Source organism: Bos indicus x Bos taurus, chromosome 3, assembly GCF_003369695.1.
Source record: "Bos indicus x Bos taurus breed Angus x Brahman F1 hybrid chromosome 3, Bos_hybrid_MaternalHap_v2.0, whole genome shotgun sequence".
Lineage (NCBI taxonomy): Eukaryota > Metazoa > Chordata > Mammalia > Artiodactyla > Bovidae > Bos > Bos indicus x Bos taurus.
The window spans coordinates 58,139,030-58,154,829 of NC_040078.1; the positions used below are offsets into that span (position 1 = coordinate 58,139,030).

A 15,800-nucleotide genomic window follows, 5' to 3' on the forward strand; every position below is an offset into this window, starting at 1 on the left:
AGTAATTAATAAAATCCTCAACTGCTAATTCTAACATCAGTCCTCTTGAGGACTTGACCTCTTTTTGTCTTTGTGTCTGCTTAGTCATGTCCAACTCTTTGCAACCCTTTGGACTGTAGCCCACCAGGCTCCTCTGTCCATGGAATATCCTAGGCAAGAATAGTGAAGTGAATTGCTATTTCTTCCTATGGGGGATCTTCCCAAACCAGGGATCAAACCCACGTCTTTTGTGTCTCCTGCACTGCAGGAGGATTCTTGACCTGCTTAGACATCAGGGAAACCCTTTTTGTCCTTTGGAGACTTGATTTTTGTTCTGTAGGCACTGAAATAACTGGCTTATCACCTTAAACTTTTACGGGTTTAGAAACACTTAAAGGGCATATTTCAGTGTTTGCTTGCAGTTTTAGTGCAAGTCCATTAGTCCAAGAATATAGTATTTGCTTCTAAAGTATAACTCTTCCTCAGTTTTAGGGGAAAGGTGTTTATTCAAATATTTACCATGTTCCTCTAAAATGATGTGGATCAAACCCCAAACTTTCCTCTGTAATGAGCAGCAGCTCAAATTTGTTAATTCTCTTAGCCCTTTAGCTGTTGCCTTCTGCCAAGCTTTTTGGAATCTATCTCATGAAAATGCATGTCAGGATCAGCCAAGAATTGAAGAAAGTCTATATTTAAGTTTTTGGGGAAGCTGACTTTCTTTCTAGGATTTTCTCCCTTAATTTACAATCATTCTGGTACTCCTACACTCTGTCTTCTGATACTATTAGCCAAAAAGTTTGTTTTTCTGCTTGAATTCCAGCTACTCCATGCAGACTTGGAAATGTCCTTAGGAGAAAGTCTGTGTAAATGTGTATTACACCAAGTGTGGATTCTTCTTTCAAAAATTGAATACCCTCCAGCCTTTTTTTTTTTTTAATTGTTCTCCTGTGTTTTCAAGTAGTTGTTTTATGTATCCTGTTTTGAGTTCATAGTTATAATCTGCAGGAGGATTAATTGCAGACATGCAACCCTGACACTGTCAATTCCCAAGAATTGCTTTTTGATCATACTCAATTTGAGATGACTAACATCCAAGTGGAGATATATAATAAGAGTAAATGGATTTGGAGCTCAGGGAAGATATTGTAGCTAAAAGGATACATTTCAGAGTCATCATTGTATATATGGAATTTAAAGCTATTGAACTGATGAGATCACTTGGGGATGAATGTAGACATTGAAGAGAAATGTCCCAGGACTGAGTCTTGGGTTACTTCAGAATTCAATTAGGAAGATGAAGAGGAACTAATAGAGGGAACTGAGAAAGAATGATCAATAAGGTAGGATAGTAATAGGGACGAAAGCCTGAGTAGAGTAGATCTAAGAAGGAATGGCAGGAGAGGAAGTCGTCTAGTTAACACAGACAACTTTCTAGGAGTTTTCTCTAAAAGGAAACAGTATAGTGGAGCAGAGAAGGGAGATGTGGGCTCAAGGAAAGTTGTTTTTTAAGATCGGAGAAATTACATTGTGTCTACTTGGCAACAGCAATTATCTTAGATGTAAAAATTAAAATAATGTAGGGAAGACAGTTCACCAATGATGTCCTGGGGAGTTTGGTTGTGATGGCAGAGTATTTTGGAACAGATTAAGCAGAGATATAGTGGATTTGGTTACAAGAGCTTATCAAAGCTGAAAGCAAGATAATCAGCTGAGAGTGAAGAGAGAGAAGTTAGGAAATAATCATCTATGAAAAATGGGAAAGTGAATTGACTAAGCAACTACTGAACACATCAAAAGACAAAATAAGACAAAATCAGTATAAGTCATGAATTTAATGTGAGGTTTGTCATCATGATTGTTTTCTCTTACATTACCCACTCTGGGTAGGGTCAGAGTAAGTGGAGTTTATATTTAAGATTTTCCAGGTAAACTATGACAGAGAAAGAAACAGGCAGTGGTGTTACTTATGTATGCAAGGAATTAATTAGAATATAAGACACTGGAATTTAGGCTTTCCAGAGATGGAAAGTGAGGCCACATAGGGGATGAGAGTGAAAATGTAGTGGGATCCCATATTAGTAATTCCAGTGAGTCAAATAATTGCTAAAGTTATAAGGGCTTAGAGTGAGCTATAAAGATAAGGTGTTGGTTAGAGAGCATAAGGCTTAAAATTGAGATTATAGAGCTTGTGTAGTTATTGCTCACACTAAAGCCAAGAATATTCAAGTGGTGCTACCTCAGGATCATGTCATTCAATGTTTCCTTTGTGATACTCTCCCAATTTAGCTTATTCATACTCTGAAATTTTACATTCCAAATTATTTTCAGTATTTCTGCTTCATCAGTAATTCATTCAAATGTTCTCTGCTTTTCAAGATGGCCATAATTGTAAACATTTTTACAATGTTTGTGTTTACCTTGTGTTACAAAAATTGTAAATGTTTCTATATGATTGTATTTACTACTGTTATTTTTAATACTATTAAATACTATTCTAACATCTTTGTGGGTTTAATATCTTAGTTTGATTATTTAATTTATAAACATTATTTTTAATTCCAAGGAGTTTGTAAAAAGCCAATCAAGTGTGGCTAGAAGTGTTTCAGGAATCATAGAATAAATACAAAATGAGAGGAAATATAAGTAAGAAATTTTGGAGTGTTTCCCTTAAATGCAGAAAAGTATGTCCTACTTCCTTGACATTTCAGACAAAATTGGCATGTTCAATAATCTCTTTCTTATGCATTTTATGCTAGGATCAGTGCACAACTGGCCAGGTTAAAAACATTTTCCTCATGCTGACTTAAATTTCTGGTTCTAGATTATGACTTTATCAGTACACTCAAGTGTCTTTGTGTGTCAGTAAAAGAGATTTGACATATCTCTTTAAATATGTTGCCAAGAGGTATAAAGCTTACGAATAAGAAAACAGTTTGTCTTTACATCTGGTTTTTATTGCTTAATTGATTACTTTCTTCCACTTTTCAGTGATTTTTTTTAAGTGGAAGATGAAATGTCAGATTAGAAGATGATGTCAAGAAAGTTGAAAGATAATTATATTAAGGAAGTTGATATATAATAGAAAACTCAGGGCTTACCTGATAGCTCAGTTGGTAAAGAATCCACCTGCAATGCAGGAGATCCTGGTTTGATTCCTGGGTTGAGAACATCCGCTAGAGAAGGAATAGGCCACCCACTCCAGTATTCTTGGGCTTTCCTGGTGGTTCAGCTGGTAAATAATCTGCCTGCAATGAGGGAGACCTGGGTTCAATCCCTGGGTAGGGAAGATCCCCTGGAGAAGGAAAAGGCTACCCACTCCAGTATTGTGGCCTGGAGAATTCCTTGGACTGTATAGTCCATGGGGTCACAAAGAATCAGACACAACTGAGTGACTTTCACTTTCAGAAAATTCAGATTGGACCTAAAAATAAGAGTTTTTAGTGTAAGAATTAAAAGTAAAAACATTGGCCATAAAAAGTTTTATTCAAATTTCTCAAGGGCTGTCATTTAAGTTCTTTTTAAATTTTTTAAAATATTACTTCAAATCAATTAGTTAGGCTTTATAATAGAAAATTAAAATGTGTAAAAAAATACAATTTTACTTTAACAGATATTGTGATAATGAGAAACAAAATTGACCCAATTTATTGATACTTTTCTAGACAGTCTTAATTAATATTTTTGCACCTTATTGCTTTACCTATAAAGGGATTTGCTAGATAAGCTCTAAAATTTCATGAGTTCTAAGTTTCTTTTTTTTAGATGAAGAGTTCAGTTCTTAAATACTAAGATAATCCTAAATCCATTTGTGAGGTCCTATAATTTTGTAACCAATGATCTAAAATTGTACTAGTGGTGGAAGTAGTGATTAGCTATGAAAGGGAATAGGTCAGACTGGAAAACAACTTTTTCCTTAAACATTTTTTTTTTTTTGATGCTTAAATTATTTTACGCTTTTTTTTTTTGGCACTTCTGCCAATGAAGACTTGTTTCTAATCTGTAAAATGAAAAGACTTACTGGAGAACATGAAGGACTTTTTGTCTTCCTTTCATTAGAGTGCTGTTGGAAAGCATTCCTCCCATATCCACTCCCCACCTCTAACTTTAAGCTGTTACTGCTGCTGCTAAGTCACTTCAGTCGTGTCCGACTCTGTGCGACCCCATAGACGGCAGCCCACCAGGCTCCCCCATCCTTGGGGTTCTCCAGGCAAGAACACTGGAGTGGGTTGCCATTTCCTTCTCCAATGCATGAAAGTGAAAAGTGAAAGTGAAGTCGCTCAGTTGTGTCCGACTCCTAGCGACCCCATGGACTGCAGCCTACCAGGCTCCTCTGTCCATGGGATTCTCCAGGCAAGAGTACTGGAGTGGGGTGCCATTGCCTTCTCCAAACTTTAAGCTGTAGGCCTCACATTTTATTTCACTGAGAAATTAGAAGCAGTCAGATGAGAATTAGCTCTTACGTTTTTTCCCATTACCAAGGCTAGCGACCTGACATCTGTACCCATATATTCTACCTTTGGAATTGTTGTTTGAACCAGATTAATTGTCCCTACTGAAATGTCTCTGCTTGGACCCTGGATCCTTGAGACATACTCAAGAGAAGTACGCATTTCTCCCAACTTATGCTCAATTTTTCCCTCTTTCCTAGATCGTTGCTGTCAACAAATAGCTTGATATACTAGTTTCCATGTTAAAATTTTTTGAAAGCCTAAGGCTTCTCTTTGAACTCACATCTTTCTCACAAAATAAGGTGTACTCCCCTTTTTTCTCTACTTGTCTTATTAGTCAAAGCTCCTGTCTTACCACCCATGATTTTCACATATTCTTGACCACTCCACTGATATGGTACCTGTCAAGGTCACCAACCACTTCTGTCTTTCTCAACAGCATCTCACCCAGACTTGTTTTTCAGGAGCTGTGGACACAGTTGGCCATGGCTTCATTCTGAAAATGTCTTCTCTACACTTGGAGGCCCCGCAGTCACTTTGTTTGCCTTTCCGACTGACCTGCTGTATCACTTCATTCTCCCTTTCTGTCTTTCCTCCTACAGTTTTTAAATATTGGAACATATTTAGTGAACCATCCTCCTTCTGCTTTTCTCTGTATTTACATCTAGTTTCAATTGTTGTTCAGTCATTCAGTCGTGTCTGACTCTTTGCAACCCCATGGACTGCAGCACACCAGGCTTCCCTATCCTTCACTATCTCCTGGAGTGTGCTTAAACTCATGTTCAATTGAGTAGATGATGCCATCCAACCATCTCATCCTCTGTCACCCCCTTCTCCTACCTTAAATCTTTCCCAGCATCAGAGTCTTTTCCAGTCAGTCAGCTCTTCGCATCAGAGGCCCAAGTATTGGAGCTTCAGCTTTGGCATCAGTTCTTCTAGTGAATATTTAGGGTTGATTTACTTTAGGATTGACTGGATTGATCACTTTGCTGTAAGGAACTCTCGAGAGTCTTCTCTAGCACTGCACTTTGAAATCATCAGTTCTTCAGTGCTCAGCCTTCTTTATGATCGAACTCTCACATCCGTACATGACTACTGAATAAACCATAGCTTTGACTAAACAGACCTTTGTCAGCAACATAATGACTCTGCTTTTGAATATGCTGTCTAGGTTTGCCATAGCTTTTCTTCCAAGGAGAAAGTGTCCTTTAATTTCATGGCTGCAGTCACCCTCTACAGTGATTTTGGAGCCCAAGAAAATAGTCTGTCACTGTTGCCATTTTTTCCCCATCTATTTGCCATGAAGTGATGGGACCGGATGGTGTGATCTTCACTTTTTGAATGTTGAGTTTTAAGCTAACTTTTTCACTCTCCTGTTTCATTATGGTTTCATATACAATTTATATTCTGGTGACTTTTGATTTCCAGACTCAGCATCCAACAGTACACACAGTATCTCCACTTGAAAATCCAAGAGACACCTTGCTTTTAACATGTCCAAGAGAGAACTACAGCTGATATCTAGTCCTTCTCTTCTCCCTGATCTTTTCCATTAATCATTTCCCCATTGTTTATGGACTAGATGCCAATCTGTCTCTGTCACTTCCCATCCTGGGAAAAAAAATTCTGTCAGCTCTGCCTTCAATATGTGTTTTGAATTTGCAACTCCCATAATGTCTCTTCAACACTATAGCCAATGGTATATCAGAAGATAGATTGGAGTAAAAGCCAAGCCACAAATAAGGCCTAATAATTCCCTTTGTGTTCCAGCCCAATTTGTCTCTCTGAAGTACACACCTCTCTCTCTCCCCTTTGCTCCTGTTACATTGGGTAGCCTGCTGTTTTTCAGGTAAATCTCAGGCCCTTTGCAAGTACTCTTTTCCTCTGCTGGGGATGCTCTTTGTGATCTTCCTCCAGATAAATTTACAACTCCCTCCCTTACGTCTTTCAGTTCTCTGGTCAGATACCCTTCTTAGGGATGGTTCTGCCCACTGTACACAAGAAGGGAGCCCTCAAAGCCCCTGCTGGTCACAGTTCCCTTCTCCAGCTCCTGCTTTCGCTCTGATGCTTATCTATACAAGAAACTGTATTTTAAATGTTTCTTTTATAGATAGTTGTTTATTCTTTTTTTTTTTTTAATCACAGTGTAATGTCAGCCTAAAGAGAACAGATAATTTACCTGTTTTGTTCATTCCTAAGTGTTCAGGAAGTTGTTCAGTAAATATCTGTGGAGTGAAAGAAAAAAAAATTATTCCTGAATATGTGAAGGAAGACATAACAGTTTCCCTGTTTCCCATAGGGTGGAAATAAATTTTAGGAATGGAAAATTATCTATTATTAGCTGAGAATAGTAGTGAAGTCAGAATCTGAATGATAATCTCAATTCTTTATTTTATGAAGAGTGAAATAGAAAAGGAAATACTTTTCCTGGTGTGTAATAGTCAAATTGGAGAAGGCAATGGCACCCCACTCCAGTACACTTGCCTGGAAAATCTCATGGATGGAGGAGCCGGTGGGCTGCAGTCCATGGGGTCTCTAGGAGTTGGACACGACTGAGCGACTTCACTTTCTCTTTTCACTTTCATGCATTGGAGAAGGAAATGGCAACCCACTCCAGTGTTCTTGCCTGGAGAATCCCAGGGATGGGGGAGCCTGGTGTGCTGCCATCTCTGGGGTCACACAGAGTTGGACACGACTGAAGTGACTTAGCATAGCATAACAATAGTCAAATAGGACTGAGCAACTAAGCAATGATGAATAATAAGAAAAAGTTGATTTTACTGTTGTACCCAAAGTTTTAGATTGAAATATGAAGTCATATTTCTCTTAAAGTATAAAAGATTTCCAGAGTATGAAAAATATCTATTTTATAACAAGAAAAAGAATTTTGCCAGTTAGAGGGGTTTTTTTTGGGGGGGGGGTTATTTTTTATTGTAAAAGTAATGCATGTACTTTGGGCTTCCCAGGTGGTTCAGTGGTAAAGAATCCACCTGCCAATGCAGGAGCCACAGGGAAAGATCCCCTGGAGGAAAAAATGAAACCCGCTCCAGTATTCTTGCCTCTAAAATTCTATGGTCAGAGGAGTGTGACAGGCTACAGTCCATGGGGTTGCAAAGAATAGGACACAACTGAGCATGCACACAATGCACGGTACATTGCAAGATTTTGGAAAATATTTAAACTTAGAATAATGTCTTAAAATTTGGAAAATTAGTATAAGCAGTTTTTTTTCCACTAAAAATAACATTTCCCCATTCTAAAAATTATAACTCAATATGTCACAAAGACCATAAAGAAAGCTGAGTGCTGAAGAGTTGATGCTTTTGAACTGTGGTGTTGGAGAAGACTCTTGAGAGTCCCTTGGACTGCAAGAAGATTGAACCAGTCAATCCTAAAGGAAATCAGTCCTGAATATTCATTGGAAGGACTAATGCTGAAGCTTCAATACTTTGGCCACCTGATGCAAAAAGCTGACTCATTTGAAGAGACCCTGATGCTGGGAAAGATTGATGGCAAGAGAATGGGATGACAGAAGATGAGATGGTTGGATGGCATCACTGATTCGATGGACATGAATTTGAGCAAGCTCCGGGAGTTGGTGATGGACAGGGAGGGCTGGCGTGCTGCAGTCCATGGGGTCACAAAGAGTCAGACATGACTGAGTGACTGAACTGAACTGATGTCACAATATGTAGTTCTCAAAAGAAATGTTTCAATTTTAGTATAACTTTATTGATTAGAAAAATCAGCTATGTCTGGGAAATTTCTAGGAATCTTCTCAACATTTAAAATTAAGGATAAATGAAATATACATTAAAAAGATAAGTAATCTATATTCATCTTAATTTAAAATGTGTAATTTTATTCAATACCATATAAACTGTGTATAGTGCATGACATTACATGCAACTGATGAAGTATGATATATGTAATTTATGTTTCATCATGTGTTTTATAACTGTTTTATTTAGGGACCTAAAGGAGATCCAGGTTTTTCCCCAGATCAAGCTCTTTCTGGAGAAAAGGTAATTACTTGTCCATGAAATAAAATCTTGTTGATATAGTTCAAGCATTTAAAAATAACTTTTACTTTTTTAAAAATATAGATTTTACTTGATTTCAAAGTATGTAATAACTATTGGGTTTTAATGAAGAAATATTTGAAGAATCAAGTAAATGGTGTCATCAGCCTAACATATCAGTTAAAATCATATAATTAATCTTACTGAATGTCCATTCTTGCATGCTCTTGTGCTTCCTGCCAACTAGGAACAGATGGGGCAAAAAATTAGAACAAGATGTTTTTGGTCCTAACCTCAAGAATGTGGCTATTAGTATGGATCCCATTATAAATTCTAATGCCATTTTACACCTTTTTTAGAATGGTTCTATGTACTTTATCTTGTTTAAGTCTCACAGTAACAGTGATGGAGGCTGTCATCATTATTTTTTTTTCCAGTTGAGAAAAGAGGATTTATGGAATTTAAGTAGTTAGCAAGTGGAAGAATTAATGATATACCTTAATTTTCTAACTTTCAATACAGTATGCTTTTCGTTTTATAATGCTCTCAAATACACACACATATGCCTTTAGGTAAAGAGAAACTAATATTTCAAAGTAACGATAGCAACAAAAATCTTTTTTAGGAGGAAGATACTGTTTTCCAGTGAGAATGAATACAAGTTGAGTATTTAGGCATATATCTGGGAAGCTTTATTTAGTCATGCACTTGATGAATGTGATACAATAATGTTTTTGTTTATGTGGTATACAGTCACAAACTTTTAAAATCCCTGAATAATTTTTGTGGTTCTTGGGTTGTAATCTGATCTTTTAATTGGTTTACATAAACTCTTGTAAATTTAAGAAAAATTACCTCACATTAATGGATATTATACTAACAAATTATCAAATTTAATCTAGAATTGTAAGAATTTCATTGCTGTGATGGAACTGAGTTCACTGACTAAATAAGTTAGAAAAAGAATGGAAGTTTATTATTAGAAACAATATTTTCGTTCATCCCTTAATTATGAGGAAGAAAATTCTTCAATCTGAGAAATATAGATACCATGTTTAAAAATGTGTAAATATGAGACATTTGATTTCTTAAAATTGAGAAATTAGACATCCACTCTCTTTTGGTGAGTGATTTAAATAATCTCCCCAAATTAAGCATTCAGATTTTATCAAATGCTTATTTTTAATATTCGCTTGTGGCCTCTCTGTACAAAGTATAGGGTGGTTCAGTGTGTGTACAGTTTCTGTACAAAATATAGGATGATTCAGTCTGTGAGTTGAGACTAGGGAGTATGTCAGTCTTGTTTTTTAAAGTTTTTGAGTTACTCATGTACAACCTGTACATATAGGAAAAAGTCATAAGATTTAAGACTTCATAACATGTTTTCATTAAGCTTTAAGTGAAATACAATTTTCAAAATGAAGACATTTCTAAAATGGTAAAATTTTAAAAATTTTCTTAGAAATCATATTTACATAAAATTAGGTTCAGTTATACTGAAGAAGCAGGTTATTTATACATATACAATATATTCAAATAAAATATGAACAATAAATTAGTGTGAGTATAGTGGGATTGGGACCCAATTGAATTTTATCTTTAAACATTTAGCTACTTTTATAATAAATAGTCAGTGATGAAACAATATAAGCAATGCAGAGTCTAGTCCTTCAGCATGTAATATCCAGTAAGTAACACCTCTAATAGGACACACTGCTGCTGCTGCTGCTAAGTCTCGTCAGTCGTGGCCGATTCTATGTGACCCCACCAGGCTCCTCCGTCCCTGAGATTCTCCAGGCAAGATCACTGGAGTGGGTTGCCATTTCCTTCTCCAATGCATGAAAGTGAAAAGTGAAAGTGAAGTCGCTCAGTCATGTCCGACCCTCAGTGACCCCATGGACTGCAGCCTTCAAGGCTCCTCCATCCATGGGATTTTCCAGGCAGGAGTACTGGAGTGGGGTGCCATTGCCTTCTCCCATAGAACACACATACATATTTAATTCCTTATGGGACCTTAGTGGCAAACAAAGATAGTTTAAATAACGGCAACTTTTCCTTTCCCATAAGACAAATGTGATATTATTCTTATTCTCAGCTTTCAGATGTAGGAATTTTGAAGGGAAATCAACTGATCTACCCTTGATTAGAGCTAGTAGGGGATGAGCCTCCAGTCTTCTGTTTCCTAATGTAGCTTTCTTTTCCTTCTATCAGAGTAATAAGTATAAAAATATATGTATAAACCCATCACGCCATAACAGATGGATGCCATATTAATAAAACATTGAACAAGAACATAAAATATTAGAACAAATGGAAAAGCACTTGATAGTTAATAATCAGAAACATTCTTTTCTGTTTATTTAACTTGACATTAAAGTAGATAATGCAATGAAACATTTATGTACTATGTATAGTACATGAATAGTCATTATGGAGTTTATTTAGGATTATTAACCAAGTATTCCTTTTCTTTCAAACAACATACTTTTTTTGCCATGCACAATAAATTTGTTACAGCAGGAAGAGGGAAAGGAACAGCGGTAAAGAAAAAGTGTACCTTAAGTAAACTGGTTTAAGGTTTTACCCCCATTCCTTTTTGATATGTTTTGTCCTTGTCATTTACACATCCTCCTCTGTGTCTCTTATTGTCACTTCCACCCACCACAGACACTCCTTGCCCCTCACTGGTGTAATTTCTCCTTCTCCTACCCTGCTCTGCAAGCCCTCATCAAATCTGGGGGAAGGGATGGGGACAGAAGGCTCTAATTTGTTGAGTCTGTGGACCAGCACAGTCCTCCCCAAAATTTTCACTGCAGTTACTCTGATTACTACAGTGGAAGGCACCAGGGCAGCCCTGGAAAGGGAAGTGCCCCTTTCCCTGCTCCAGAGTCCTAGTCCTGGACCAGGGAAAGAACCTAGTCCTGCTCCCCATCCCCCAGCTGTTCACTGATGTTCCACGTGGGAGTCCCACCAACCTGTGAGTCCTCATCTAAAAAGGCAGACCTGAGCCCTCTGCACCTGTGTTATAAAGTGCTGGTAGAATTTTTAAATAGATTTCTTTACATTTCTAAAACATGGTAAGCCTTGGAAAAGGTGGAAATTTGGGAAGTAAGGGCATTTCTAAAGAAAAGAACATCAGAGAAAAAGCAGCAGGGCCACGGACAGGGTGAAGTACTGTCCAGGTAATCAGTACTGAAAGATATAAGGGTTGGGAGCCTCAAGGAAGTTCTCAGAAAGCACGTGGAACTTGAGCCAGATTGAGGAGATCAGTAAGTAAGATCTTGACAGCCAAGATGAACTCCTACAGCATGGGAATCATAATTTTCAGTTTTTTCATAATATTAAAGCTTCATTTGTGTTTTGTTCTTAGGGTGATCAAGGTCTTTCTGGATTAATGGGGCCCCCTGGTATGCAAGGTGTTAAGGTAAGATGTAGTTTTATTTTGACATGTGTGGGTACCATGTGGATCTGGGAGTTCTCCAACCCCTAAGGTCTCATTCTGATGTTGAGCCCAAAGTCAATGTTTTTAATTCCTTTTCTCAGCAATAGGAATTAGGATGCTGTCTTAATCCAGGAAAGTGGTGCCCACCAATGACAGTCTTAAGAAAATATAAGAAAACCCTTCAGATAACAAAAGGGACAAAATTCATATGCAGAAGAAAGTCACTGATAGAATATTGAAGATTTTCTCTGTTTTTACAATTATATTAGGGCAGTAATCTACTTCTGAAACATTAAAGTCACTTTGTGACTTTTATATGTTCAAAGTGAGGTACCCTTGGACATAGGTAAGATATTTGACTTTTTATTAAAGAGTTTCTCATTTTATTAGGAACTAATAACCTCTGCCATGGTGTATACAAACGTGAGGCCTGAAGCTTAAGTAGAGTAGAAGTGAGAGCTGGGAATAGGAAGTAAAAAAAAGTAGTCATGTGCATATGAGTAGGCTTTTTCTGAAGTAAAAAGAAATAGTAACACTGCTGCTATAATTATTTTTATAAAATGTGGTATGCAGTTTCATGAATTAACACAAGTATAAATTCTCCTCTATATAGTCAGCTTGTCTTTTTCCCAAACACTGAGTTCTTGGTTTTCTGCAGGGGATAAAGAAGATACAAAATTTCTGTCTAAGGTAGTAAGGGCCCCAAAATATTGGAGAGCAGTATTTGAGTTGATGTAAATGTCTGTTGTTCAGTCGCCAAGTTGTGTCCAACTTTTTGTGACCCCATGGACTACAGCACATCAGGTTTCCCTGTCCCTCACCATCTCCCAGAGTTTTCTCAAGTTCATGTCCACTGAGTAGGTGATGCCATCCAACCATCTCATCCTCTGTTGTCTACTTCTTCTGCCTTCAGTCTTGCCCAGCATCAGGGTTTTTCCAATGAGTCAGCTGTTTGCAGCAGGTGGCCGATGTATTAGAGCTTCAGCTTCAGCATCAGTCCTTCCAAAGAGTATTCAGGGTTGATTTCCTTTAAGATTGATTGGTTTGATCTCCTTGCTTTCCAAGGGACTCTCAAGTCTTCTCCAGCACCAGTTCAAAAGCATCAATTCTTCGCTGCTCAGCCTTTTTTTATAGTCCAACTCTCCCATACATGACTACTGGGAAGACCGTAGCCTTGACTATATGGTAAAGTGATGTCTTTGCTTTTTAACACACTATCTAGGTGTGTCATAACTTTCCTGCCAAGAAGCAATCATCTTCTAACTTCATGGCTGCAGTCACCATCTGCAGTGATTTTAGAGCCCAAGAAGAGGAAATCTGTTGCTGCTTCCACCTTTTCCCCTTCTTTTTGCCATGAAGTGATGGGACTGGATGCCATGATCTTAGTTTTTTAATATTGAGTTTTAAACTGGCTTTTTAACTCTTCTCCTTCACCCTCATCAAGAGGCTCTTTATTTCCTCTTTGCTTTCTCCCGTTAGATTGGTATCATCTGTAAATGTCTAAATACCTTTAATATTTATTTATATATTTAGACACCTATCATCATGTAGATCTCTAAATGTATTTAATAATGAACTGTGTTGGTGTCTTAGTGTATCATATCCTTTTCCTTTGGATTGAAGATGGTATTCTAGCTCTGGTTAATTTGTTCAGATTCCCTCTTCTATTTTCTAGGTTTCATCAACCTTGGGCAGGTTACTTACCCTTTCTAGGCCTTAGTTGCCTTATCCATAAAATGTGAAGATAATACTACCTACTTCATGGGGAGTTGTTGGGAACATGAAATGGGATAATACAGTGTCAGAAAAACAGCAAGCTGTTAATTTATCTTAACCATAAGCGGTTTTTCTGGATTTGGAATGCATCCTGACCCCGTTTGCTTCCCTCCTAAACCCTCCTAATTGTAAATTGATTAAAAGCGTTTTGATCTCTTGGAGTATCTTTCCTCCCATGATCATACCACACCATTTTTCTTATGGCTTTTAGACTAGTCTTCTTCCTAGATAGTTCTTGGAATCTCACAAGTCATTTGAGGTTATTGGTTGCTTCCATGAAACTGCAGAGTGATCATTTCTACTAAAATTGATCTTATTATACAGTTGTGAGTCTGTTTGAGTAATGCTACTTAGTATGCCTCTGACTGCTAAGTAGACCCCTAAGGAAACTGTACTGATGCATAGCATCAAAGAAAATCTTATGGAAATTACCATACTAATTTTACTTGCTGTTAAATATACAGTTATTGCATCTTGATGAATGACATTGTGTATGAGACAAAATAAACTAATTGTTATTTTCCAAGGTTAATAATGCCTGTGGTTCATGAAATTAGCATTCCAGAAAGTGAAAAACTATTGATTAAGGGTAAGTAGTTACTGTGTAGAGGAGAGTATAAAGAAATACTATATAGAGAAACTTTTAAAAGACTGATTTTAACTATTAGAGCAGATTATCACTTTTAACTGTGAAGTTTTACTTACTTAAAGCAGAAGATACTATCTTCCAAAGACTTATGCACATATTATGAGTCTTGGCTCATCAGTATTTTAAAATATTAAGAATATGTAACTTTTGGTCTGTATAAGTCTAGTAAAGTGAGATAGTGTGAAGTTAAACAAATTGGATCATGGATTACATATCTTTCACAGACTTCTTTTCTCTTATACAGTTTGTTCAAACTTTAAAAATCTGGCTTGTAATGTTAATTAATAGAAATAGACACTGTAGAAGTTATCTCTCTATGTTATCAGTTAGCAACAAACTAAATTTTCTCTAGAGAAGGTTTAGTTGAAAATATTTAGAAACCAAGTTACTTTGTGGTAAATGAAGCATCCATAGTTCATTATGTTTTGACAGTAGTTCTAAACAGTGTCGAAATACTTGAGATGATTTTTTTGTTTTTCTGAGAATGTATCCCCTCTTTTCAGAGTATGTCTAATAATGGAAACTGTATACAGATTAATAAAAAAAACAAGTATGCCAGGAAAGGGACATAAGGACTCAATCTAAACCTAAACTAATTCTCCACATAGCAGGCTTGGAACAAGTTTCCATCACACTTTCTGTGTGCATGTCTTACTTTAATATGAATGTGTGGTAGAAATATACTTGCAGTGAGCTTGGTAGACTGTTCTTATGGTTTGTATGAAGTGGGAAAGGACCAGACTGAGTATTCAGTAGAATGTTTAGGTAGGTTATGAGCTGCTTTATGGGATTTACTAATATGAGTTCATTTTTTTAACCACCTAAGTCATTCTCAGAATTACTTCCTGCAAATAGGATCCATGCTAGGAGAACCTAGAATAACAGTTCATATTTGTTATAACCCAGAACTCCTATTCTTTCATCCTTTCCGTTCTATTGCTAAAATGCCACAATAATTCTTAAGGTCAAGACAGGAACTTAAGTTATTCATTCTGTGTTAAATTTAACATAAACCTAGAGCGGTTAAGAGAATTAATTGCTCAGGGTGACTCAGAATGATAGCAGGATTGAGAGATAAAACTTACTAATACTGAATTCATTGTGCTTTTAACAGTCTATGCTTATTATGAAGGTGAATAAAGTACTTGGGTTTTGATTAGTATGAAGTTTATTACATATTTTAGCAAACTATTTTTGAATTATAATTATTATTATAAATATTAATAGCTCCTTTATTATGTGCAATGTAGACTTATCTGCTGAATCTTTTTATCTTAAAAAAAACACACATTGAGACAGATACTATGTTCAGTATTCATAAATAAGTTAATTGAATTATAAAATGGTTAAGTCATTTATTCAAGGCCATATGACTATTAATTGACAGGACTCAAGTCCAAGTCATGACTGTTCTCTTAATAACTTCAAATACTGTTTCCCCATTAATATTATTCATTATACCAATATTTGTTATATGTGTGTTT

General features: G+C 36.6%; 1 protein-coding gene across 5 annotated transcripts in view; it reads left to right on the forward strand.

Moving 5' to 3' along the window:
- The window catches only part of COL24A1 (collagen type XXIV alpha 1 chain), a 391,998-nt gene that overhangs the window by 72,481 nt on the left and 303,717 nt on the right, over positions 1-15,800 (forward strand). For all 5 annotated transcript variants that reach the window (XM_027536666.1, XM_027536671.1, XM_027536669.1 and 2 more), the window contains exons 7-8: positions 8,399-8,452; positions 11,820-11,873. In XM_027536666.1, coding sequence (XP_027392467.1) covers positions 8,399-8,452; positions 11,820-11,873 — 108 coding nt within the window. The remainder of the gene's footprint in view (positions 1-8,398; positions 8,453-11,819; positions 11,874-15,800) is intronic.